Source organism: Piliocolobus tephrosceles, chromosome 9 (genome assembly GCF_002776525.5).
Source record: "Piliocolobus tephrosceles isolate RC106 chromosome 9, ASM277652v3, whole genome shotgun sequence".
In the NCBI taxonomy this organism is placed as follows: domain Eukaryota; kingdom Metazoa; phylum Chordata; class Mammalia; order Primates; family Cercopithecidae; genus Piliocolobus; species Piliocolobus tephrosceles.
Window position 1 is genome coordinate 32,665,286 of NC_045442.1, and position 22,242 is coordinate 32,687,527.

Genomic DNA, 22,242 nt, shown 5'->3' on the forward strand with positions numbered 1-22,242 from the left:
ACGGAAGGCTGCAGGCAGGGAACTGTTTCTGGGCCCTCAGGACATGGAATCAAGTGAAGACCAAGAAGTACACAAGTTTGCAGTTTATTTAGTAATGGCTGACTTCATAGATGTTATCACTGGGGGCGGTTGATGGGGGGAACTGCATCAGTTCTCACTCTCAGAGTTCCCCTTTTGGGAACAAATGCTCTCAGAGGTTCCCACTGAAGCCCTTTTATCTGCCCTGCCCCACCCACCACTGAAGCCAGAGGTCATGGGAGTTGGGATCTAACTACCCTCTGTGAACATGCCACCACCCATTCCATCCCCAAGCCCATATTTTATTTGGACTAGCCATTGATGCTCGGGCCCTTCCTCTTCCAGGGGGTGGGAGGGTAAAGGTAGGGACAGGACCAACCCTCAAGAAAGAAAAGAGGTTAAGGTGGGGGTTTTGCTGAATGTCTAAGAAATGTCAGTGGAACAGGTTGGGCGCGGTGGCTCATGCCTGTAATCCCAGCGCTTTGGGAGGCCAAGGCAGGTGGATCACCTGAGGTCAGGAGTTTGAGACTAGCCTGACCAACATGGTGAAACCCTGTCTCTGCTAAAAATACAAAACTAGCAAGATGTGGTGGCACACACCTGTAATCCCAGGTACTTGGGAGACTGAGGCAGGAGAATCACTTGAACCCAGGAGGCGGGGCTTGCAGTGAGCCAAGATCGTACCATTGCACTCCAGCCTGGGCAAAATAGTGAACCTCCATCAAAAAAAAAAAAAAAAATAGTCAATGGAACACAAAATTCCCTGTCTAAACATTGTACATTCGGGGCCTAGCTGCCCTTGAGGATGTCTTAGTTACACCCTCTCTGAAACCTGTGGAGTTTAAGCACCATTCCTACAGCTGTGTCCCTTGGGAGGGGGTGCAGTGGGAGCTCTTAAAGGGGAATGCTTGCTCTGCCTCTGTGGCTTTTTGTTTGGGAAAGGGAGTTGGGATTGCAGGATTTAGATTGGAGGTCATGATGTCGGAGCACACCAGGAACTCCTAAGACTGTGCCTGAAGATGCCCACGCTGCCAAGTAGGGTGCTGGGGAGACAGCGAGGGCAGTACAGGACACAGGCGCTCCTTCGTCTGGTAGAGAGGAGGAGGTGACACGGAGCTATTCCAGAATACAGGGGATGGCACTGAGGGATGCATAAGTCCCCTGCCTCCCTTGTCCGAACATGTTCTCCTCTGCCAGCTCAGTCAGCCTGGGGAGCTAGATATCAGAAACCTGAAGGATTCAGCCCACTTTGGCCTACTAGTGTCTGTAAGTCTCTGTCCTGAGATCCTGGGGCTCCTCCTATGTCTAGAAGGGATGAGGTGCCATCAAAAATAACTTGGCTGGTATAACAGTTTAGAGAAGGAAGTCCCACCTGTAGCCTGGCTGGCAGGCAGGTAGACATGAGGCTGAGAAGGGAAGCCAGATGTCAGAACATACTAGGCTAGCATGCCTACTCCTAGCTTTCAGGACCCAATGTACAAATACACATATGTATCATGTATGTATATGCGTGGACACTCAAGCACAGGAGGGAGGGGTTATGTGTTCTGCTCTTTGAAACCAGAGAGTGGAGGAAAAGCCTTATGGTGGTACCTCCCCCACCCTAATAGGTTGCTACCCTCAATGGCCATCTGCCCACCAAGGCCCCTACCCAGTGCTAGGCAGATAGGCAAGTGGCAGGGGTGACATGACTCCACTAAAGCAGCAGCCCCAAGGAAGTGAGGGAGGGGACAGAGGCTGACCCTCCTCAAAGCCCCTTGTTGTAGTAGACCACTTCTACGCTGGGGTTTTGCTCATGGATCTGAGCTCTCAGCTCTGGTTCCAGCTTGCTTACGTTTATGGAGCTGCAACAGAACAGCACAGGCCAGTTAATGTCCCCTGAATCCAACCCCACTCAGGCCCAGGGATTGCCATCCCACCTCCTCCCAGGCTGAAGAATCCTCTCCTTCTACTGCCAGAAGGACTGGCTCACTGTCATTCCCCCACTCCCAGAATCTGTGGAGTGCCTGCCAGGCCTCCTTCTGAACACACTGGAGGACCCTAGGTCAGCTGGTCCAGAGATGCAGAGTCCAATCCAGAGTCCCCCGCCCAGCCCAGGGACAGCACTTACCTCTTCTGGGGGAACAGGGCACAGCACAGGGGGGTCGCAAACACCAGGCTGGGGGAGACGAGTGTTGGAAAGGTTTGTAAAGCTTTGACCTTAGGGTGTTCCCTCCCTACACCCCACTCCATCCTTGGAGATCGCTCCTAAGGGTGGAGATTGATAAAAGCTGAAAGGACCTTTTAGGAATAGTAAACCCAACCTGGACATCTGGTTCTGAGGAAAAAGAGCCCCACAGCCAGGGCAGAATCAGGAATTAAATGGGCATGAATCTCCTGGATGGCACCAAAACGTACATTTCCATGGTTTCCTCTTATAGATGAAGACTGGAACCCCCTCACTAAACTCTTGACCTTCAAGGACAGGGACCGCCCCCAACACACAAACACACACCCACTGAATGTATGAATGGATGATGTCTATAAACATCTTAAAGACAATCCATACCTACCCACATCCACCATAGACAAAGCACTCCCCACACCCCAGCTAATTCCTTGCATACTTACCAGAAGCCCACCAGTGCCACCTGCAGGGGCGCCCCCAGCCAAGGGCGGCGCTGTGGAGAGACAGAGAGACAATGGAATGGCTTGTGTCCCCTGCCTCACTGTCACCCCATTTTACCCACCATGGCTCTATCCCATCAGCCTTGCCTTGGAGCCCTTAGACCTGTGGCCCTTTTCTTTTTCCCAAAGCAATAACAGGGCTGGGACCTCTAGATTGCACCCTTCCACTCCAGCCAGGCCTATATGCTGATTACCCTCCCTGGCACCCCATGACACATTCTCACCTCTCAGAACTGGTTGCCATGGCACTCCCCGGCCCTTTTTTCCCTTCCCTCACTTCCACCAGGAGCTGATTTCTTCAGGAAACCTCCTCTGAACCTCCACTTACCTCTTCCCATCCCAGTGGCATGAATCTGACCCTTTCCAAGCACGTCTCTTCCTCGGCGCTCTTCTCAGTTTGCTCTGGCCACGGGGACGACCAACCTGTTCCTCAAATGTGCAAGCCCCTCCTGCTGCAGTGCCCTTGCTACTGACTATTTTCTCTACCCCAAACACTCTTCTCTGCATTCTTTGCCTCTCTCCTCATCCTTCAGGGCTTTAGAGACCCCTTCTCTGACCATCCTGTCTAAACAGCTATCCCCCGTGAAGCTCAATTACACTGTCCCACTGCTTTCCTACAAAGCACATATTACACTTTCTAAGAATGTATTTATTGGGTGCCTCCTTGTTTATTGGTTTCTGCATCAGATTATAAACTTCATGAGGACAGGGGCCTTGTTCTTGTTCAGTGCTGTCTCCTCAGCCCTAAAACATGCCTGGTGCATGGCACTCAATACATTTGTGAATAAATTATTCTGTGAATGAGCCAGGACTTGTTCCTGTGCTTTGCTTTCGTGTCCTGTTCATGTCTGTGTGTGTGTGTGTCTGTGTGCACCCGTGTGTACCTCTTAGTATGGAGGCACTAGGGAGTGAAAGAATGAGCATAAGATCAAGTGTGACTGTGACAGTCCCCTCCTTTGTGTATCAGAAGCCCCTGGAGTAACACTGATGAAGTTGGTTTCCTTCCCTCGTCCTCTCCTCCTGCCCCCGCAGTGTTCCTTCACCCCAGCCCAGTTCATTCTTGCTGAATGAATGAAGGTGGAGGAGGTGGTGTAGGGGTCAGGAGAAGGGCTAGCAAGTCTTAGAGACTCAGACCAGGCTGGAGAGAGGGTTGGAGCCTGGTCACTTCTTCTCCCAGCCATCCCCCATGCCAGGACGGGAGAGGTAGAGTTGCCTACCTTCAGGAAGTCTTTCTTCTCCAGAGTGTCCATGATCAGTGGGGGGATGGCTGTGGGGAGAGCAGGGCCAAGAAGGAGAGTGTTAGTAGTGGAGTCAAAGTCAGGAACTGTGAAGGGTGACCCCCTCAAAGCTCCTCCCTCTCTCCCTAGAGTCCTCCAAAGTCCCTGAGAACTGCACCTGCTTCTCTCAGAGTCTCCTGTGCCCCACCCAGCCACTCCCACCTTACCCATGGCAGGAATCGCCATGCAGATTCTTGAAATCACCACCTGAAAGATTCCCTGCTTGGCTGCGGTCACCGAGTAGCCAAGCCTCTGACCTGCCTCATCAGCCACCGGGATGCCCACCTGCAGCTCTCTGCGAAGGGAGCGGGGTTAGGGTCAGATCACAGGCCCCGGATCCTGCCTGCAATGCCCGAATGGGCAGCGGCTCCTCAGGGTTCCCTCACACACCCCAGACTCAAAGGCTGGTTCTCCCACCTGAGGATCCCAGGGTCAGACTGAGCCAGGGCCCAGCAGCTCATGTCTGAGGAGGGAGAGGGATGTCCCCATTCTGAGGTGGTCTGCATGACTGGACACTGTGCTACATTATACCGGGCATGCATGTGCCAGGAGCCGGGGTCACTCACCTCTGCCTCATCAGGGGGATGTTGATGCAGTTGGCAGCTGCCACCGCTGCAAAGGGCACAAATCTGCCGACCAAAGGGGGCAGGTGCTGCGGAGGAAGGGTGTTGTTCAGTGGCCCTGAGGGCCATGGGGTGGTGAGGGACTCTGAGGAGATATAGGGGGCCTATAGGTCAGGACTGGAGGCGTGATGAGGAAGAAGGAGGCAGATAGAGGATGAATGGGGGAGGGGGTCAGGGGAGTAAGGGGCCTTTACCTTGGTGAGGGATTTGAGTCCCAGGGCCGTGGCCACAGCTCCAGTGGTGGCACTCACATAGGCTGTCCCCAGCTGCCTGTGGGTGGAAGAGCCAGGTCACGGGGAGAGGTGAAGAGTCCAGCAGGTGGCCCTTTCCTTTAGGGATATGCCAAGTCCTCAATACATGAGGCGTAAAAGGGGAAGCTCCTTGCAGAGGAAGCCCTCCCTCCATCTCCAGCGTAAACTTGTCTGGAAGCCCCAGTCACACCCTGTGAAGAGGGGTGGGTCCCCCACAGCATGCGTAAGAGGACCTCATGCTTTCAGTTAGGCAGGGCAAGTTGGGGTGGGGCAGGCTGGGGAGAGAGCGCTGAGCACTGGCTGCAGGGACTACAGGGAGCGGGAGAGAAAGGAGAGGGCACTGTGGGCTGGGAGAAGAGGGTCAGATGGGACAGTGCAGATGCTGCAGGGGGCCGGCTCTCACCTCACGGTGATGGGAGTGTCGCCACTGCGGTTGGAATAGTTCACAATGGCATTGAAGGACTGATTCACCCACTGCCAGAACACCACAGTTGGGGTCTTCCTGAGGGAACAAAGACACTCACTTCTGCCCCCTCTACGGTGGCCCTCATCTTTAGACCCCTGTAATGAAACCAAAGGTTATTCCCCAAGCCTAAGAAGGGACCCGGTTGATGGCCCTAGAACCTGCTCTGGCAACCCCTAGGTACCCCCACCCCCATTTATACAAACACACCTACTCTCTCTGGGGTGAGAGAACTCCTGAGGCTGAATTCTGAGGAATGGAAGGGGTTCTAACACAATCTTTCACTCACCAAATTGGCCCAGACAAGAAGCACCTAGTCAAGCCGTGCTCTAGCTTAGGGCACTCAAAAGGGGGACATGGGACAAGACCTGCCTGTAGAAGGTGAGCATGCAGCCGGTGATGGTCATGTTCATGGGCACCTGGGCTGACATGCGGCCAATCAGGACCACCTTCTCCCCTGTGTCTGGATGGAAGGCAGAGTCATACACATACTTGGCCCTCCACAGCTGGTCCTCGGTGATCCCTGGGGTCACAACGCCAGCCCTGCAGAAGTTGGCAAGGAGCAGACAAGCTATCCCAGGGGGCAGATCTACCCTCACAGGCTCCATCTGCCCAGCTCAGGGTAACTCTGGACAGAGAACCAGGAACTTCAGCCCCTAGTCTCGGCATAAGGGAGCTCCTTATCTTTGGAGGAGGGCTAAAGTTTCCCAGAAGTGGAGGCTCCTATTTCTATTTCCCTTCTAGCCACACGAAGAGGGGTATCCTTCTGTTTCTGCTAAAATCCTGGGTCATAGGCGATGGTGGTTTCCAGTGGGTCAAAAATGGCTGTGAGCATTGCAAGAGTTTTTCCTCCCAAAGATAAGGGGAATTCCCTGCTATCTTACTGGGACTCCACTTTGAGCACCTCTATCCTTGCAGATGGTGACCCAGCACTGGGATAGGTCCCTGTAGAGGTCTGTGAAACATAGAGCAGCCCTTCCCATAAATACCAGTGCCATCTTCTCAACCCCAATGCTCTAAAATCCTTTGGGTTAAAGCTCTGTGATGCCAACAGAGGAGGCTAGAGAGTGAGGGGATTGAGGGACAGGGTCACTGTCAAGCTTGAGGAGGCAGGTACAAGACATACTATATTAATCCCAGAAAATGAGATCCTGGCACACAGGGTCAGACTGGGGGGTGGTCACCTGTAGTTCTGCACAATGTTCCGAGAAGTTTCCAGCTGTGCCGCGGACAGCAGCAGATTTCGAGGATCAGTAACAGTGAAAAAGTGCCGGGCTCTGCCCAGGAAAGTACTTTGGTCCCAGCGAGGTTCCTGGATGTTGATGTCTAAAGGCAATTCACCCATTTTCTGCAGGACAGACACAAGGTCAGAGCGGGAGTCCAAGGGTCCAAGGGCTCCAGCTAGGGGAATTCTTGGTGCCCCTGCCCTGGCCCCTGAGCTTATCACCAGTCCCTTTAAGAGCTCAAGGTGACTAGAAAGGTAAGCAAGGGTGTGGGAAGGAGCTGTTTCCTCAGCAATGTCCCCGCCCAGGGACCTGCAGCCACTGGAGGAAGGGGAGGGGAAGACCAGAAACAGGAAAACAGATCTCCTTGCACTCTATCCTGGTACAGATTTTCATGAGGGAGGATTTACATATATGTGGTTGACACATGAGCAGCAATAAACATCTCAGCCACGTGTACTGCAGATTCACAAGAATATATAACACATATATTACACACTCATGCTCAGGTGAGCTTTAGGTCCCAGCTGCCCTGAGACCTGGATACAAATCCCCAAGGCTATTTTGGAAAATGGCATAAGACATCCCACACTCCAGTCCCTGATTGGAAGAGAGCAAGGCCTTACTGGCCACCCAGGGCTTATCTGTTTCAGATCTCAATCAAGGGACTCTGATGCCAGCCATGTGTGTGCATGTGGGCACACACAAGTCCCCTCTACAGACCCATTTTCTCCAACTCACACTGAATGACTCTAGGCTCTCCCTGGTCTCTGGCCAGGTAGGGCTGGCACAGACACTCATCCACCTCTCTGAGCCACTTGCCTCCGGATAAGAGCAGGATTCAGTGGCTGCTCCCTCCACCCAGCACAGAGAGGAAAACCTGGTGCAGCCATCTGGCTGAGTTGGGCAGAATCCTACAGAATGACTAATCCTCTCCAGCCACACTTCCTCCCGCAGAGGCAGACACACCCTCCCCTCACACTCACATACCCACACACAAAGACACCATCATGCACACGCTGCCCAGACATACAGACAGCCTGGAGGTGTCCTGCATACACCGGCCCTCAAAGACTGTTACAGGCGCACACTGTGCCCACCTGCAGACACTTGAATGTGTGACTACACACAGCCCCACCCTGACATTCCTCCCCGCAACCTCCCTTGTGCCCTGTGGACCTCCATAGAGCCGAAGATACTGACTGCACCAGGATAGACAGTTTCAAGGCAGGCTTCCTTCTCTGACCCGCATTCCCGAACCCCGCCAGCCAGGGACAGCGAGCACTTACGCTTTCCAGGGCTCCCTGAAGCTCTCAGAACCGCCTTCCTCTCTGCCTCCGCTGTCGCCGCCGGGCCCTCCCAGCCATCACGCGGGACGTCACGCGTGACGCCGACCAGCAGGGAGGGGCAGGAACTTCCCGGCCGCACCCACCCAGTGGGCACGGGGATTGGCAGAACCTGGGGGAGGTGGGTGTCATTCGAGGCGATCCCCCCTACCCCGGCCTGGGCCACCGGGACCAGGCCCTAAGCTGCTTCCCAGAGCCAATCCCACCTCGGGGATCAGTTCTGGCCCGCTCCCCAGCCAGAGGGAGGAGGGGCTGGAGCTGCGGGCGCTGCTCCCTTTGTTTACAGTCCCCTGGCGGGCTTCAGCAGACCCCTAGCCCAGCAGCAAGAGGTCTAGGTGCCCAGAGAGAAAGCCCAGGGTGCAGGTGGACAGTGTGGAGGGGCGGTCCTCTGCTGGCGCGCCGGGAGGGACTCGGGTTACCACCTGGCTTGTTTACTTGATGGCTGCCTTGGCAATGGCCTCTGGCTGCTTGCCCCCCTGGGCTCCTACCCTAGTATCCACAAGCTCCTCTTGTAGCAGCGCGGCATTCGCATCACTTCACAGCCCTGCTCCTGTGGTGCCTGTGCCCCTTCTATGTCCCCAGCCCTCTCCCTGCTCTTCCTCTGTAACCCCTAGCTCCGCTGTGTCCCTGGTCTCCTTACACTCCAAATCCCTGTCCCTGCACCCCAGACCGTAGCCCCACCCCTGGGATGTGGAGGGGCAGACAACCCCAGGAACCTCGCGGTCTGCATCCGAATAAGTGCATCAGAAGGATTCTTAGGATTCTTCCCGTCCTGGCACCAGCTGCCCCACCCTGCGACCATTCCAGAACTGGGTAGCCAGAGACACCTTCTGACAGAGGAGAAGGATGCAAGTGAAGAAGGCACCCCCTCCGCCACACACATAATCACAACTCACCCAGTCACCACACAGAGCACACCTGCAGCAAACGCAGGCTCACGTCCCGCTCTGCCCGGTGACGTACCTCCACGGAGGCCTCAAGGGTGCCCACGGAGGGGTGGCAATTCCAGGAGCCCAGGTAGCTGGCTTGGCTCAGAGAAGAGTTGCTTCTAGCGGGAAGGGAACAAGCCGAGACCCAAACCCTAAATTTGCGGGAACTAGGGCGTCAGAACCAGAACTGGGGTGGGTAAGGAACTCCTCTGCCCGGGACCAGGTAACACCAGTTTGTCCCTGGAGCGCAAGGGAGGTGTCGGAATAGAATGACTGACGGCCCTACCAGCCAATGGGAGCCCAGGGAGGTGCAGGCCAGCCCAATTCCCGCAGCCTCCGCGGAGCGTGGGTGGGGTTTGCAGACTGCCACAGTAGCTCTCGCCCGAGGGTGGTTTGACAAGGCTGGCGGCGCCACAGCAGCGACAAGGTGAGGGGGACCAGGCACAAAGGGGTGGGGGGCCTGGAGGGCCGAGTTGATATTGGGGTGCTTCATTCTGGGTCCCAGAGCTTCTCTGAGGGAATTGGCCTTGGGTTTTGCGCGGGATGTCGTGGGACCCCTCTCCAGCGGATCCTCCCCGCAAGCTTGGGAAAGGTTCATGCAGACTCTTTAGACCCGGAGCCGCAGCCTGGAGCCCGCTGGTGTCTGGAGGACCTCCTCGGCCTCAGCTGTCTAAGGTCCTGAAGCCCCGTCCTCGAGGCCCAGCCCGCCCCACGCCGCCCCCACCCTATCCCGGACCACCTTCATACCCGCATATGCATGAGAGAGGTGATGCCATGAGCTGTCCCGACCTCTCTTTTGTCTCACACCGCTCTAAGCCCCAGGGCCCTCAGTAATCCCAACTCCACTCTCAACCTCTACTGAGGACTGAGGACCGGAGTAGATGACTCAGCCGCCAGCAGCAATGAGGGGTGAAATGTTCCCACCTGTCTTGTATAAAGTCAGCGAGAGTCCACGATGGTGCCTGGATGGGGCAGTTCTCTGGTCTGGGGTGAGACAGGACGGGGGCCTAAGGCATGGGAGGGCAGGATGCTTAAACCAGCAGGGAGGGGTGGAAGTTTTGGAGGGCAGCAGGGAAAACATTTACACCCCTCCCTCATCCCTGCTCTCCCTGCCCAGGCCTGGAGCTCACACTTCTGAGAGGCATCGCAAGCAAGGGCCTTCACCTTACTGAGACCCCATCCCCTCAGAGAGGCTCATGGAGCTCGAAGCCCGCGGGGCTGGCCTCTCCAGAGCTAGCAGATTCCTTCTGGACCTGTAGGGTGCCGCCCTAGCCCAGCCGCCATGGCGCAGGGTTTCTCAGTAGGCTTCGACCCACTGGGTCTAGGAGACCTAAGCTCCGGCTCTCTGAGCTCCATCTCCTCCCGAGGCCACCTAGGCAGCCACTCAGGCTCCACCGCAACGCGATACCTGCTAAGGAAGCAGCAACGGCTGCTGAACGGGCCCCCCCGCGGAATCCGAGCCTCATCGCCCATGGGACGCGTCATCCTCATCAACTCCCCCATCGAAGGTGGGGGTGGGACCCAGCCACCGGCCTGGGTTGGGGAGGCTGGGGGTAGGGGACAGTGGGAACTCAGCAGGAGGAGGCAGAGCCTGTATGAGTGGGGGAATTCAAGAGGTGGGAGTCACAGGGAGGTGGCAGGCAGCCTGGGAACCCATACACTCTTCCTCACCTGCTTCTTCTCCAGGCCAATCCTGCAGGGGTCCAGGGTGGTAGAAGGGTCAGAGGAGGGAGAGAAGGCCATGGCAGCAGGGAAAGGCATGCGTGTGGTATGCTAGCCCCAGGTGGGCAAGGCAGGGGACTGGACTGGCCTCTTTCTCCCATGGGCTCTGCCCTTCTCCAGATCCATTGTGTGTACTTCTGGGGGATGGGGCAGGATAAAGGAGGACATCCTCCATCAACCAGTCCATTGTGTGACAAGCTCTGTGCTGGGCTGCGAGGAGTCAGTGCCCAAGTGGGTAGACAGAATTCAGGGCTTCAGTGCTGAAGGGGGGGAATGAAGGCAGCACAGCAAATGTTCAGAAGAGGAGGGTTGAGGGTGGAGAGGGAGCTCCATCAGGGAAGGGGAGACCTAAGCTTATGTAGTTGCTTAATGCTGCTTCATGGAGCACCAATTCTATACCAGCCCTGGGGAGGTGTTACAAGGGACCTAGAGAGAAATCAGGCTCCCTCTTCACCTTCCAGAAATCTACAGTGTAGCAGGACAGAGCAACAAGAACAGCTGGTGACAGGGGTGAGCTATCACCAACAAAGGCTGGAAATGAAAAGCATGGAGCATGGTGGGTGGGCACTTAGGAGCCAGCCTGGCTGCAGTGACAGATGTGAGGTGACTAAGAGCTGGTGAGCAAGACAGGACCTTGAATGCCAGGGGCGGAGCCAGGCCCCCTGAGTGTGGGCTTTCTGTGGGCAGGACCAGATAAATATCTCCAGCTCCTCTCCTCTTTCTTAGCCAGCAGAGCTGCCCTGGCTGGATCCCAGACTGGACTCTTCAGGCCCTGTTCCTCCCCCTCTGACCCAGCGGGGCGTCTCTGTTCCCCTCCCTAGGCCTCCAGAACAGGGGTGGGCATGTTGCTTAGGGAACAGGCTTTCCTCCACCAGTGGCTTGGCACGCTCACCCCTGTCATACAGCAGTCTATGCCTAACCCTCTGGTGAGCAACAGGGCACTGCTGAGGGTCACCGCAGTCATTCTGTTCAGGGAACAGAAGTCTCCAGGGGAGTTAAGAGACATTGGGGAAAAGGGAAGCAGGCACAGCAGCAGTCTTTATTAGTCCCATTCTATGAAAAGAACTACGCTATTCTCCCTCTGGTACACACTGTCTCTCTCTTTCTCTTTCTCTCTCTCTCTCCCCCCTCCCTCCCCCCACCCCTTCCCTTTGCCCATGTATTATGATGCAAGGGCTGTTTATACTGTCTTTTTTTTTTTTTTTTTTTTTTTAGAGGGAAAGGGTCTTGCTCTGTCGCCCGCCCAAACTGAAGTGCAGTGCAATGGTGTGATCATAGCTCACTGCAGCCTCAAACTTCTGGGCTCAAGTCATCCTCCAGCCTCAGCCTCTTGAGAAGCCAGAACTATAGGCATGCAACACCAAGCCTGGCTAATTTTATTTTATTTTACTTTTTGTAGAGATAGAGTTTCACCATGTTGCCCAGGCTGGTCCTGAATTCCTAGGCTCAAGTGATCTTCTGACCTCAGCCTCCCAAAGTGCTGGGATTATAGGCATGAGCCACTGTGCCTGGCCTATACCATCCCTCTAAAGATCCTCTTCCAGGGTTTCATGATTGCTTTCTCCCTCTGCCTCATGCTACTGCCACTGTGCAGCCAAGGAAGCAGGATCTCCTAGCAAGTGAGGGACTGGGGAATTGCTCTGACCACTTGGCTTCTCCTCTGACTGGGCTGGGACCCTCTGAGTTCAGAATTCTCCCCTCTGCCTGAGCGCAGACATCTCCCAAGTCGCCGCAGCCTGGAACCCTGCCCCATATTATTATGTAGATCACTCCCGGGGAGTAAAGTAGCTGCTAAGGAATAAACAGTGGGAAGAGGGACATTGCCACCTATATCAGCCCCATGAGACCCCACCAGCTCCTTAAACTCAATTGGTCCCAGAGAAAATACATTACCTTTAATCCAGGAAAGCATTACCCTTAATGCATTTCTCCTCACTCTCCTAGTTTGTCCATCCATCCATCCATTTACTCTTTCACTTATTCAAAAAAATACTTATCATATACCAGGTGCTGTCCAACATATTGGAGATATACTACAAGAGAATCACGAAGTCTCCACCATGATTGAGCTTACAGTCCAGTCAAAAGAGACAGATAAATAACACAAATAAGCAAACAATGGCAAAGGATGAGAAGAGTCAGAAGGTGATCGTCTGATGATATGACAGAATGGTGCTTCTCAAACCTCAGATGCCTCAGAATTGCCGGGAAGGCTCATTCAGGGATAGATTGCAGGGCTCAGTCCCAGAGCTTCTTGGTCCAGTGGGTCTGTGGTAAAGCGAAAGAATTCCTGTTTTTAGCAAGTTGTCAGATGACACTGATGCTGCTGATACAGCACAACACTTTGAGAAGCCCTACAAGAGGGAATCACTGGGAGGAGGGGTAGGATACTCCAGGAAGCCTTCTCCGAGAAAGTGGTGTCTGAGCCAGGAGGGAAATGAGGAAGAGGAGCTGACCTTCTAAAGGCCTGGGCAGGAGCACTGCAGGCAGAGGGGACACTGGAAGGGCTTGAACTCCACGAGGAACAGGAAGATCAGGGTGGCCAGAGCTCAGTGAGGGAGGGAGGGTGGAAGGGAGGGCGGAGGGGTGGGCAGAGGGAAGCCCAGGCAGGGCCTTATAAGGCATGGTGAGGAGACTGGAGTTCTAGAAGCAGGAACAGGTGTTGAAGTTTTTAATCAGGGAAAAGACATGATCTAATGTAAAAGCTGACTCTGGGTACTGTATAAAGAATAGCTAAAGGGGGCAAGAGCAGAAGCAAGGATCATGCCGGGGCTGTAGTGGAGCACCTGGAGGAGAGGCTGGGGCAGTGGAGGTAGAGAAGTTTCCATCCTTGCAGGGCCCAGGCTCCTGGAAAACCTCAGATTTCACATTCCCTGACCCAGGGCCCTAGGAAGGCCCCAGTGAGGGCCTGAGGAGAGAGGGTTGGGAGCAAGGGAGCAAAAGGCTCCTTGGCTAAGGCTGTAAGTGGCCTGAGATCTGTGTAATCTAATCAGCTGGGAAAGCCCTGGCCCCCCACATCTGTCCTGCACCACCCCTCCCCACAAGCTGCCCTTGGGGATTTCTTTCTGAGCTGCCCTGGCTGTGCCCTGTAACCTGACTTCTCTTAGATCAAATTGAAGAGTGTGTGTGTGTGTGTGTGTCTGTGTGTGTGTGATTTCTCCCTGTCAAACACCTCTAGAGTAACCCTTACCCAAGAAGAAATCTCAGCTTCTCACCTGGGACCCAATTTACCCCTCCAGCCTTCTTGCTTTTCTGTAACTGCAAGGCCTCCTCAAGGGCCCAGAGCTGAGCCTCCCTGGCTCCTTCCCCCTCATCAGTGCCCCTCCCTTTCCCCTCACCCATCAAAATCCCACCCATCAGAGTCCTTACAGAAACCTTACCTGGCCCGGGTGCCTTGGCTCATGCCTGTAATCCCAGCACTTTGGGAGGCCGAGGCAGGTGGATCACTTGAGGTTAGGAGTTCGAGACCAGCCTGGCCAACATGGTGAAACGCTGTCTCTACTAAAAATACAAAATTTAGCCCGGCGTGGTGGCACATTCCAGTAATACCAGCTACTGGGGAGGCTGAGGCAGGAGAATCGCTTGAACCCAGGAGGCGGAGGTTGCAGTGAGCCAAGATTGAGCCATTGCACTCTAGCCTGGGAGAAGAAGTGAAACTCCATCTCAAGAAAAAAAAAAAAGAATCCTTACTTGACAGGTTCAGCCTTTAGGAACCCCCTTCCCCACCTACTTTCCCCAGTGTGATGGAGTGGGCCACCTTGGGCACATACATATTGCAGTGAGGTGTGGCTTGGGGTTTCTTTCCTCATGTAGCCAGGTAGTTCCTAGAACCCTGACTTCCAGAATCACAGAGTCTAAGAGATGGAAGGGTGCTCAGGGATTCCATAACATCCCAGAGATTTGCTGGGTCTCAGCTTGCATGCCTCCAAAGATGGGAAGCTTACTATCTGTCTTAGAAAATCCCTTCCATTTCAAGGCGGGGGCAGTGGCTCACTCCTGTAATCCCAGCACTTTGGGAGGCCAGGGCAGGCGAATCACGAGGTCGGGAGTTCGAGACCAGTCTGGCCAACATGGTGAAACTCCCATCTCTACTAAAAATACAAAAATTAGCCGGGTGTGGTAGCACATGTCTGTAATCTCAGCTACTTGGGAGGCTGAGGCAGGAGAATCACTTAAACCTGGGAGGCCGAGGTTGCAGTGAACTGAAATCGCATCACTGCACTCTAGGCTGGGCGACAGAGCAAGACTTTGTCTTGAGGGAAAAAAAGAAAGAAAACCCATTCCATTTCCAGTAGCTGAATGTTTTAGAAAGTTTTTCCTGACAAAATCTGCCTCTGTCTAATTCCACTATGTGAGCAAGAGTACTGCAGGCAGGTTCTGTTTACACGGATGAAAACATCCAATGCCTTCCACTGGGTAGCTCTACAAGCATTTGAAGATAGAGCTAATATACTAATTTATGCTGCAAGCTGATGAGGCCAGACACCCTCAACTGTGCCCCATAGAACAGAATCTTGAACCTTCTTGTCTGTCCATCTGACTCTCGGACTAACAGAATTGTTTATTAATTTGGCTACCCCCAGGCCCATGGGCATGTGAAGCTCAGAAAGCATTGATATACACACACACACACACACACACACACACACACACACACACACACTCATACACACACACTAAGAAGGAAGGAGAACAACGTCTTTTTCTTTTTCTTTTCTTTCTTTTTTTTTTTTTTTTTTTGAGACAGGGTCTCACTATGTCACCCAGGCTGGAGTGCAGTGGTGTGAACACAGGTCACTGCAGCCTCGACCTCCTGGGCTCCTGCCTCAGCCTTTGGCGTAACTGGGACCACAGGCATACACCACTATACCCGGCTAGAGAATAGTGTCTTTAGCATAGAGTCCTGTCCCGCTGATCTCACCTTCTTCCACACCTTCCTGGCCCATGGTCTCAAAATCACTCAGAGGGGGCAGGACATGTGGCTCACACCTGTAATCCCAGCACTTTAGTAAGCCAAGGTAGGATAATTGCTTGAGGTGAGGAGTTTGAGGCCAGTCTGGGCAACAAAGTGAGATCCTGCCTCTACAAAAAATTTAAAAATAACCCAGGCACAGTGGTGTATGCCTGTAGTCCTAGCTACTTGGAAGGCTGGGGCAGGAGGATTACTTGAGCCCAGGAGTTTGTGGCTGCAGGGAGCCAATGATCACACCACTGCACTCCAGCCCGGATGACAGAGCAAGACCCTGTTACTTTAAAATAAAATAAAATAAAAATCACCCAGAGGGGCCTTAAAAATGGGCTGACCTGCCCCACTGCATTTAGGCCCCTACATGCCTGTGTGACTGTGCCCAGCAACCCAGCCTTTGCAGGCCCCAAGTTGGGGAACCCAGGGACCCTCAGTGCCCGCAATGAACATGGGGGCATCCCTAAATCCCTGTCCCCACAGCCAACAGTGATGAAAGTGACATCATCCATTCAGTCCGGGTGGAGAAGAGTCCAGCAGGGAGGCTGGGCTTCAGCGTGCGTGGGGGCTCAGAGCATGGCCTGGGCATCTTCGTCAGCAAAGTGGAGGAAGGCAGCAGTGCAGGTAAGTGGAACCCCCAGGTTGAAGTCCAGGCTTAGGATGTGACTCCAACCTCAGTGAATTGCAGGGGATGCTGCTGTCAGGGACAGAAGGAAGAGTCCCCAACTCTGGAAAGCCTGACTGATGGGGGGACAGGGCTCACCCTCAGGGCAGAATGGTTTAAGGGACAGATCCCTAGGCACTGGGAACACTCAGCCCCTGCTCTGACAATCCCCACTCTGACTGAGGAGATCAGTTGAACCCGAAGGAGCTCCATTTGATGGGGGAGGCTCAGCCCCCACCCTGGGGACCCTTCTCCCAAGTGCCCCATGCCAGCCACTCCCATCCTGTGGTGCAGAGCGGGCTGGCCTGTGCGTGGGGGACAAGATCACGGAAGTGAACGGGCTAAGCCTGGAGAGCATCACCATGGGTAGCGCCGTGAAGGTGCTGACGGGCAGCAGCCGCCTGCACATGATGGTGCGGCGCATGGGCCGTGTGCCAGGCATCAAGTTCTCCAAGGAGAAGACCACGTGGTGAGCAGCAACTCCCTCATCCTAGCCCTGGCCGTGCCCCAGCCCACCCCAGCCCTACCACCACGCAAAACCCACTGAGGGGAGAGGCTTCTGCTCCTCCTGCTCACAGGCACAGGAAACGCAGGGGATCCAAAGGCCTTACCTCAAAATAAGGAGAGACCACATCTCTCCCTTGCCCTCCTCCAATGGCTCTGCTCTCTCAGATCCCATTGGTCCTGCTGCCACATTGCTGCTGCTCCTGCTGTGAAACCCGGGGGCAAAACACAACCTCCCCCCAGGGGTGCTGTAAGGATTAGAACTGGGACCTAGCCTGGGCAACATAGCGAGACCCCTTCTCAAAAAAAAAAAAAAAAAAAAGCCAGGTACAGTGGCTTAAGCCTGTAATCCCAGCACTTTGGGAGGCTGAAGCGGGTGGATCACCTGAGGTTGGGCGTTCAAGACCAGCCTGACCAACATGGAGAAACCCTGTCTCTACCAAAAATAAAAAATTAGCCAGGCGTGGTAGAGCATGCCTGTAATCCCAGCTACTCGGGAGGCTGAGGCAGGAGAATTGCTTGAACCCAGAGGCGGAGGATGTGGTGAGCCGAGATCACACCATTGCACTCTAGCCTGGGCAACAAGAGTGAAGCTCCATCTAAAACAAAACAGAACAAAACAAAAAAACTGGGCATGGTGGGCATGTGCCTGTAATTCCAGCCATTCAAGAGGCTGAGCTGTGGTGGAAGGACTGCTTGAGCCCAGGAGGTTGAGGCTGCAGTGAGCCATGATTACACCATGGTACTCCAGCCTGGGTGGACAGAGCAAGACCCTGTCTCAAAAAAAAAAAAAAAAAAAGGAATGGTCCTGGCACACTGCAGCTGCTCAATAAAAAGAGGCGATTTAGGCTGCTTTCCCAGCTAATGAACCTATGTCCCACTGCAGGTCTCAGGCCTGGGGAGTCCCCCAAAGGCAACCCCCACTTTCCCAGCAGTTGTCAGAGCTGCTGGGAGGGTGGTGGGTGGCAGCGGATGGAGGACCCCGCCTGAGGGCCCCCTGCTGTTGTCCAGGGTGGATGTGGTGAATCGGCGCCTGGTAGTGGAGAAGTGCGGTTCGACACCGTCCGACACCAGCTCAGAAGATGGTGTCCGGCGCATCGTCCACCTATACACAACCTCCGACGACTTCTGCCTGGGCTTCAACATCCGTGGGGGCAAGGAGTTTGGCTTGGGCATCTACGTGTCCAAGTGAGGGCTGAGGCAGGAAGCGTCTTGGGGTAGAACTGAGAATGGGGCGTGGAGTAGGGCCTAGGCTGGGATGTGGGGATGGTCAGCAAGTGAGGCCTGGCCAACCACCTGTCTCAGTGAGGGCCTGGGAGGGGCGGGAGGCCCCAGTAGGAGGGTCAAGGAGCTTGACTGCTACAGTCTTGTGTCCAAGAGAAGGGGGTCTGGAGTGGGGTGAGGGAGGGCAGGCCAGGGGCCTATCAGACTGATGCCTGTCTGGCCTCAGAGTGGACCATGGTGGGCTGGCCGAGGAGAATGGCATCAAGGTGGGGGACAAGGTCCTGGCGGCCAACGGTGTCAGGTTTGACGACATCAGCCACAGCCAGGCCGTGGAGGTGCTGAAGGGCCAAACGCACATCATGCTGACCATCAAGGTGGGCAGAACTGTGGGGGCAGGGAGAAGCGAGGCTAGAGGAGGGGCTTCCCAGGCCACCCTACTTCTTAATTATGCTTGGCAATTTATGACATTCCCACAGCCACTAAAAGGTAGATAGGCATTGTTCTCATCCCCATTTTGAAGAAGAAGAAACTGAGGTTCAGAGAGGCACAGCAACTCACAAACAGGTCACTTACTCAACTGGTCAGTGGCTGGGCCTAGTTCCAGTCCTGCTCCCCACAGTGCTAGAGTGGTGCCCCTTTCTTATGAAGGGTGGAGGCCTAGGGTTGAAAGGAACACACGTCTTGCCCAGAAGGGAGGGGTGGTGGCTGTGGCTTTGGGCAGGACCTGGGTGGTGGGCATCCCCAGGGCATAGAGCAAGGAGGGCTGGGCTGGGGCCAGAGGTTGGATTTCACAGGAGGTGGCTGGATTCATTATTCATGTGGGTCTCACACTTGTCTGAGGATCAGGTCTTCTCATTCCCGCTCCTGGAGGAGATGCCACCTCACTCTCCCCTGGTGTTTAGCCCTGGCCTCTGCTCTACCATTCTCTTTCCCCAAGCCTTCACTTGGAGTGAAACCTTCATTGGGTGCCTCCTCTGCTGCCCTCCCCCACCCATTTCTACCTCTCCCCCACCCAATTTTTCCTTTTCCTTGCTCTCAGTTATCCCAAACATCTCTCCTCACTCCCACTCTGCCCCTCATTCATTCAACAATATTTTTGGGCACCCTCTATGTGCCGGCCACGGTGCCAGGAACTGGGGCTGCAACAGTGAACAGGACAGATAAGTTCTCTGCTACTGGAGGGAGACAGATCAATAAACTAGATGCTTGCAGATGTTGACAAATGCTCTAAGGAAATTAATAGAGAGATGGAATGGAGTAATTCAGGAAGGCCCCTGTATCTTGGGGTCAGGGTGGCCTCCAGGCAGAGTGAACAGCAGGTGCAAAGGCCCTGAGGTACAAAGGAACTTGGCATGTTCAGAAAGAAAGCGGCCTGTATGGCCAGAGCATGATGAATTTGGAGGACAGAAATGAAGTTGAACGTTTACTCCCATCCTGTCACCCCCGCCCCATTCTCACTCTCCGTCCTCACTGCTCCCCCTTCCCTCCTGTGCCCACCATCCCCTCCCCAGGAGACCGGTCGGTACCCTGCCTACAAAGAGATGGTTTCTGAGTACTGCTGGCTGGATCGACGTAAGTGGCTCAGATCTCCAAGGTTGGAGGGAAAGGGTGGAGGCCTGAGGGTGGGGCCCGGATCTCTGAAGAAGAAAAGGGCCAGGCTCAGTGGCTCACATCTGTAATCCCAGCACTTTGGGAGGTGGGAGAATCGCTTGAGCACAGGAGTTCAAGACCAGTCTGGGCCATATAGGGAGACCTTGTCTTTACAAATAATAATTTAAGCCGGCCATGGTGGCTCACGCCTGTAATCCCAGCACTTTGGGAGGCTGAGATGGGCAGATCACCTGAGGTTAGGAGTTCGAGACCAGCCTGACCAACATGGAGAAACCTTGTCTCTACTAAAAATACAAAATTAGCCGGGCATGGTGGCCCATGCCTGTAATCCCATCTACTCGGGAGGCTGAGGCAGGATAATTGCTTGAACCCAGGAGGCAGAGGTTGCAGTGAGCAGAGATCATGGCATTGCAGTCCGGCCTGGGCAACAAGAGCGAAACTCCATCTCAATAATAATAATAATAATAATAATAATAATTTTAAAATTAACTGGAGTGGTGGTGAGGGCCTGTGGTCTGTGCTACTTGTGAGGCTGAGGTGGGAGGATTGCCTGAGCCCAGGAGTTTGAGGCTGTGGTGAGCCAAGGAGCTGCACTCCAGCCTATCCAGCCTAGGTGACACAGTAAGAGACTGTCTCAAAAAAAAAAGAAAAGAAAAGAAAAGAAAAAAACAAAGTCCAGCACGATGGCTTATGCCTATAATCCCAAAACTTTGGGAGGCTGAGGTGGGTGGATCACCTGAGGTCAGGTGTTTGAGACCAGCCTGGCCAACATGATGAAACCCCATCTCTACTAAAAATACAAAAATTAGCTGGGTGTGGTTGTGCACACCTGTAATACCAGCTACTTGGGAAGCTGAGGCACAAGAGTCGCTTGAACCCAGGAAGTAGAGGTTGCGGTGAGCTAAGATCATGCCACTGCACTCCATTTAGGACCATAGAATGAGACTCTGTCTCAAAAAAAAAAAAAAAAAAAAAAAAAGAAGGAAGAAGGAAGAAGGAGGAAGGAGGAGGGAGGAGGGACGGAAGGCAGAAGGGAGAAGAAAGAAGAAGAAAAAGAAGAAAGAAAGAAGAAGACCAAAACCCTTCACACAATCTAGAGCTATTTCTGGGCTCCCCTCTGAGAATCTGCGGATAAAATGCAGGCTCTCCTAGGGTCTGGAGTCCCTGTGGGTGATTGGAGAAGTGACATGCCTTAGGGCAGTGGCAGCATTTCGGAGCAGCGGGTTCCCCACCACTGCGGTTCTAACCCAGGCTGCTGCCTGACCTTGCCTCCTCCACCCCTAAGCCCAAGAGTGGTATGCAAGTCCGGTAGGGTCCTGAAGCAAGCCCGCTGACCCCTGGCTTCCCTACTCCGTGCAGTGAGCAACGGGGTGCTGCAGCAGCTGTCCCCGGCCTCTGAGAGCAGCTCCAGCGTCTCTTCGTGCGCCTCCAGCGCCCCCTACAGCTCAGGCTCCCTGCCCTCGGACCGCCTGGACGTCTGCCTGGGGCCTGAGGAGCCCGGCGGCCGCGGCCCAGGCTGGGGGCGGGCCGACACAGCCATGCAGACGGAGCCTGATGCCGGGGGCCGGGTGGAGACCTGGTGCAGCGTGCGGCCCACAGTCATCCTCAGGGACACCGCCATCCGCTCGGATGGCCCCCAGCACGGCCGCCGCCTTGACTCTGCCCTCTCTGAGTCCCCCAAGACGGCCTTGCTACTGGCCCTCAGCCGACCCCGGCCCCCTATCACGCGCTCCCAGAGCCACCTGACCTTGTGGGGTACGTCGGGGATGGGTGGCTGCTGCTCCCTCCACAGCCTCTGGTCCAAAACCTGCCTCACACCCTGTCCTGGGCTCAACCCTCCCTTTGCCCCAGGCCTTGACGCAGCCCCTGCCCAACCCAAGCTCCAGGCTGCTCAGACCCTGCTGTGGGCTCCACTTTAAATTAGTCCTGGACCCCATACTCACCCTTAGTCTCAGACCCTGTTCCCCGAACCAGCCCTTACCCCAGCCCCTGGATGCTGGAGTTCCCAGGCCTGTTTACATACACAGTGGCTCACACTCACATGCACGCATGTGTGCCCTTCTCCAGCTGGGCCTCAATGGAGATTCCTTACATAGCCACAGCTGTGCGGTGGGGGAAAGGGTCAGAAAGTCGGAAGAGGAACCGCACTCCCACCCCCGCACAGCTGCAGATCCGGTCTGCCCTCTCCTCTCCCTTCTCTCTGCCCCTCTCCACACCCCTGCCCCTCGTCCTTCCCTTCTGCCCATCCCTCCAGCACCCCCGGTTGCTCCCTCGTGTCTGCAGAGGAGAAGAAGCAGCGGAAGAAGGAGAAGTCGGGGTCCCCTGGGGAGAAGGGTGCCCTGCAGCGCTCCAAGACGCTGATGAACCTCTTCTTCAAGGGAGGGCGTCAGGGGAGGCTAGCAGGGGATGGGCGCAGAGAGGCCTGGACACTGGACAGCGGGATCCCGGCCAAAGCTTGCTCTCACCTGGACATAGAGAAAGGTAAGTAGTGGGTTGATCAAACAGGAAGACAAGGTCAAGTCCACTAGCTTCGGCATCCAGCCGTTCTGAGTTGAGATCCCACACCACCTTTTACCAGCTGAGTCCCCACTCAACCCCTGAGAGCCTGAGTTTTCTCATGAGTAAAATGGGGGTAATAATACCTACTTATTTTTCTTTCTTTCTCTTTCTTTCTTTCTTCCTTCCTTCCTTCCTTCCTTCCTTCCTTCCTTCCTTCCTTCCTTCCTTCCTTCCTTCCTTCCTTCCTTCCTTTTGAAA

At 54.7% G+C, this 22,242-nt stretch overlaps 2 protein-coding genes across 8 annotated transcripts in view; one reads left to right on the top strand and one right to left on the bottom strand.

Annotated features, from left to right (window-relative positions):
- Window positions 1–68: 68 nt before the first annotated feature.
- On the bottom strand, window positions 69–9,091 carry SFXN3 (sideroflexin 3). Of its 6 annotated transcripts, XM_023206449.2 has the most exons (13): window positions 8,765–9,091; window positions 7,812–7,980; window positions 6,484–6,647; window positions 5,672–5,842; window positions 5,240–5,338; window positions 4,780–4,855; window positions 4,529–4,614; window positions 4,130–4,257; window positions 3,903–3,952; window positions 3,014–3,108; window positions 2,629–2,678; window positions 2,129–2,176; window positions 69–1,862 (listed from the first exon to the last, which is right to left on the bottom strand). In XM_023206449.2, exons 3-13 carry the CDS (start codon window positions 6,642–6,644, stop codon window positions 1,855–1,857), a joined length of 972 nt encoding a protein of 323 aa, XP_023062217.1. In that variant the 5' UTR covers window positions 6,645–6,647; window positions 7,812–7,980; window positions 8,765–9,091; the 3' UTR covers window positions 69–1,854. The 6 variants fall into 6 exon arrangements, 2 of the variants coding, with proteins under 2 accessions (XP_023062217.1, XP_023062218.1); XM_023206450.2 differs by lacking the exon at window positions 3,014–3,108; XR_002730471.2 differs by having other exon boundaries at window positions 1,811–1,862; window positions 2,629–3,952.
- Window positions 9,092–9,139: 48 nt separating this feature from the next.
- The window catches only part of PDZD7 (PDZ domain containing 7), a 23,349-nt gene continuing 10,246 nt past the window's right edge, over window positions 9,140–22,242 (top strand). The window contains exons 1-9 of one of the 2 annotated variants that reach the window (XM_023206444.2): window positions 9,140–9,224; window positions 9,915–10,305; window positions 15,966–16,106; window positions 16,441–16,615; window positions 17,662–17,838; window positions 18,101–18,248; window positions 19,386–19,446; window positions 20,845–21,240; window positions 21,769–21,966. In XM_023206444.2, the coding sequence (XP_023062212.1) occupies window positions 10,080–10,305; window positions 15,966–16,106; window positions 16,441–16,615; window positions 17,662–17,838; window positions 18,101–18,248; window positions 19,386–19,446; window positions 20,845–21,240; window positions 21,769–21,966 (1,522 nt within the window). In that variant the 5' untranslated portion in view covers window positions 9,140–9,224; window positions 9,915–10,079. Of the gene's footprint in view, window positions 9,225–9,914; window positions 10,306–15,965; window positions 16,107–16,440; window positions 16,616–17,661; window positions 17,839–18,100; window positions 18,249–19,385; window positions 19,447–20,844; window positions 21,241–21,768; window positions 21,967–22,242 lie in introns of those variants that run through there. The other variant, XM_023206443.2, reaches the window with a different exon arrangement.

Bases quoted from the DNA above. Each gene is read 5' to 3' on its own strand.
- SFXN3 (XM_023206449.2), bottom strand. From the start codon at position 6,644: ATGGGTGAATTGCCTTTAGACATCAACATCCAGGAACCTCGCTGGGAC. The intron at 4,615-4,779 runs GTAAAGGCCCCT...CTTCCTCCGCAG, and splicing joins GACTCAAATCCCTCACCAAG to CACCTGCCCCCTTTGGTCGG. The intron at 4,258-4,528 runs GTGAGTGACCCC...CTCCCTTCGCAG, and splicing joins ATCCCCCTGATGAGGCAGAG to AGAGCTGCAGGTGGGCATCC.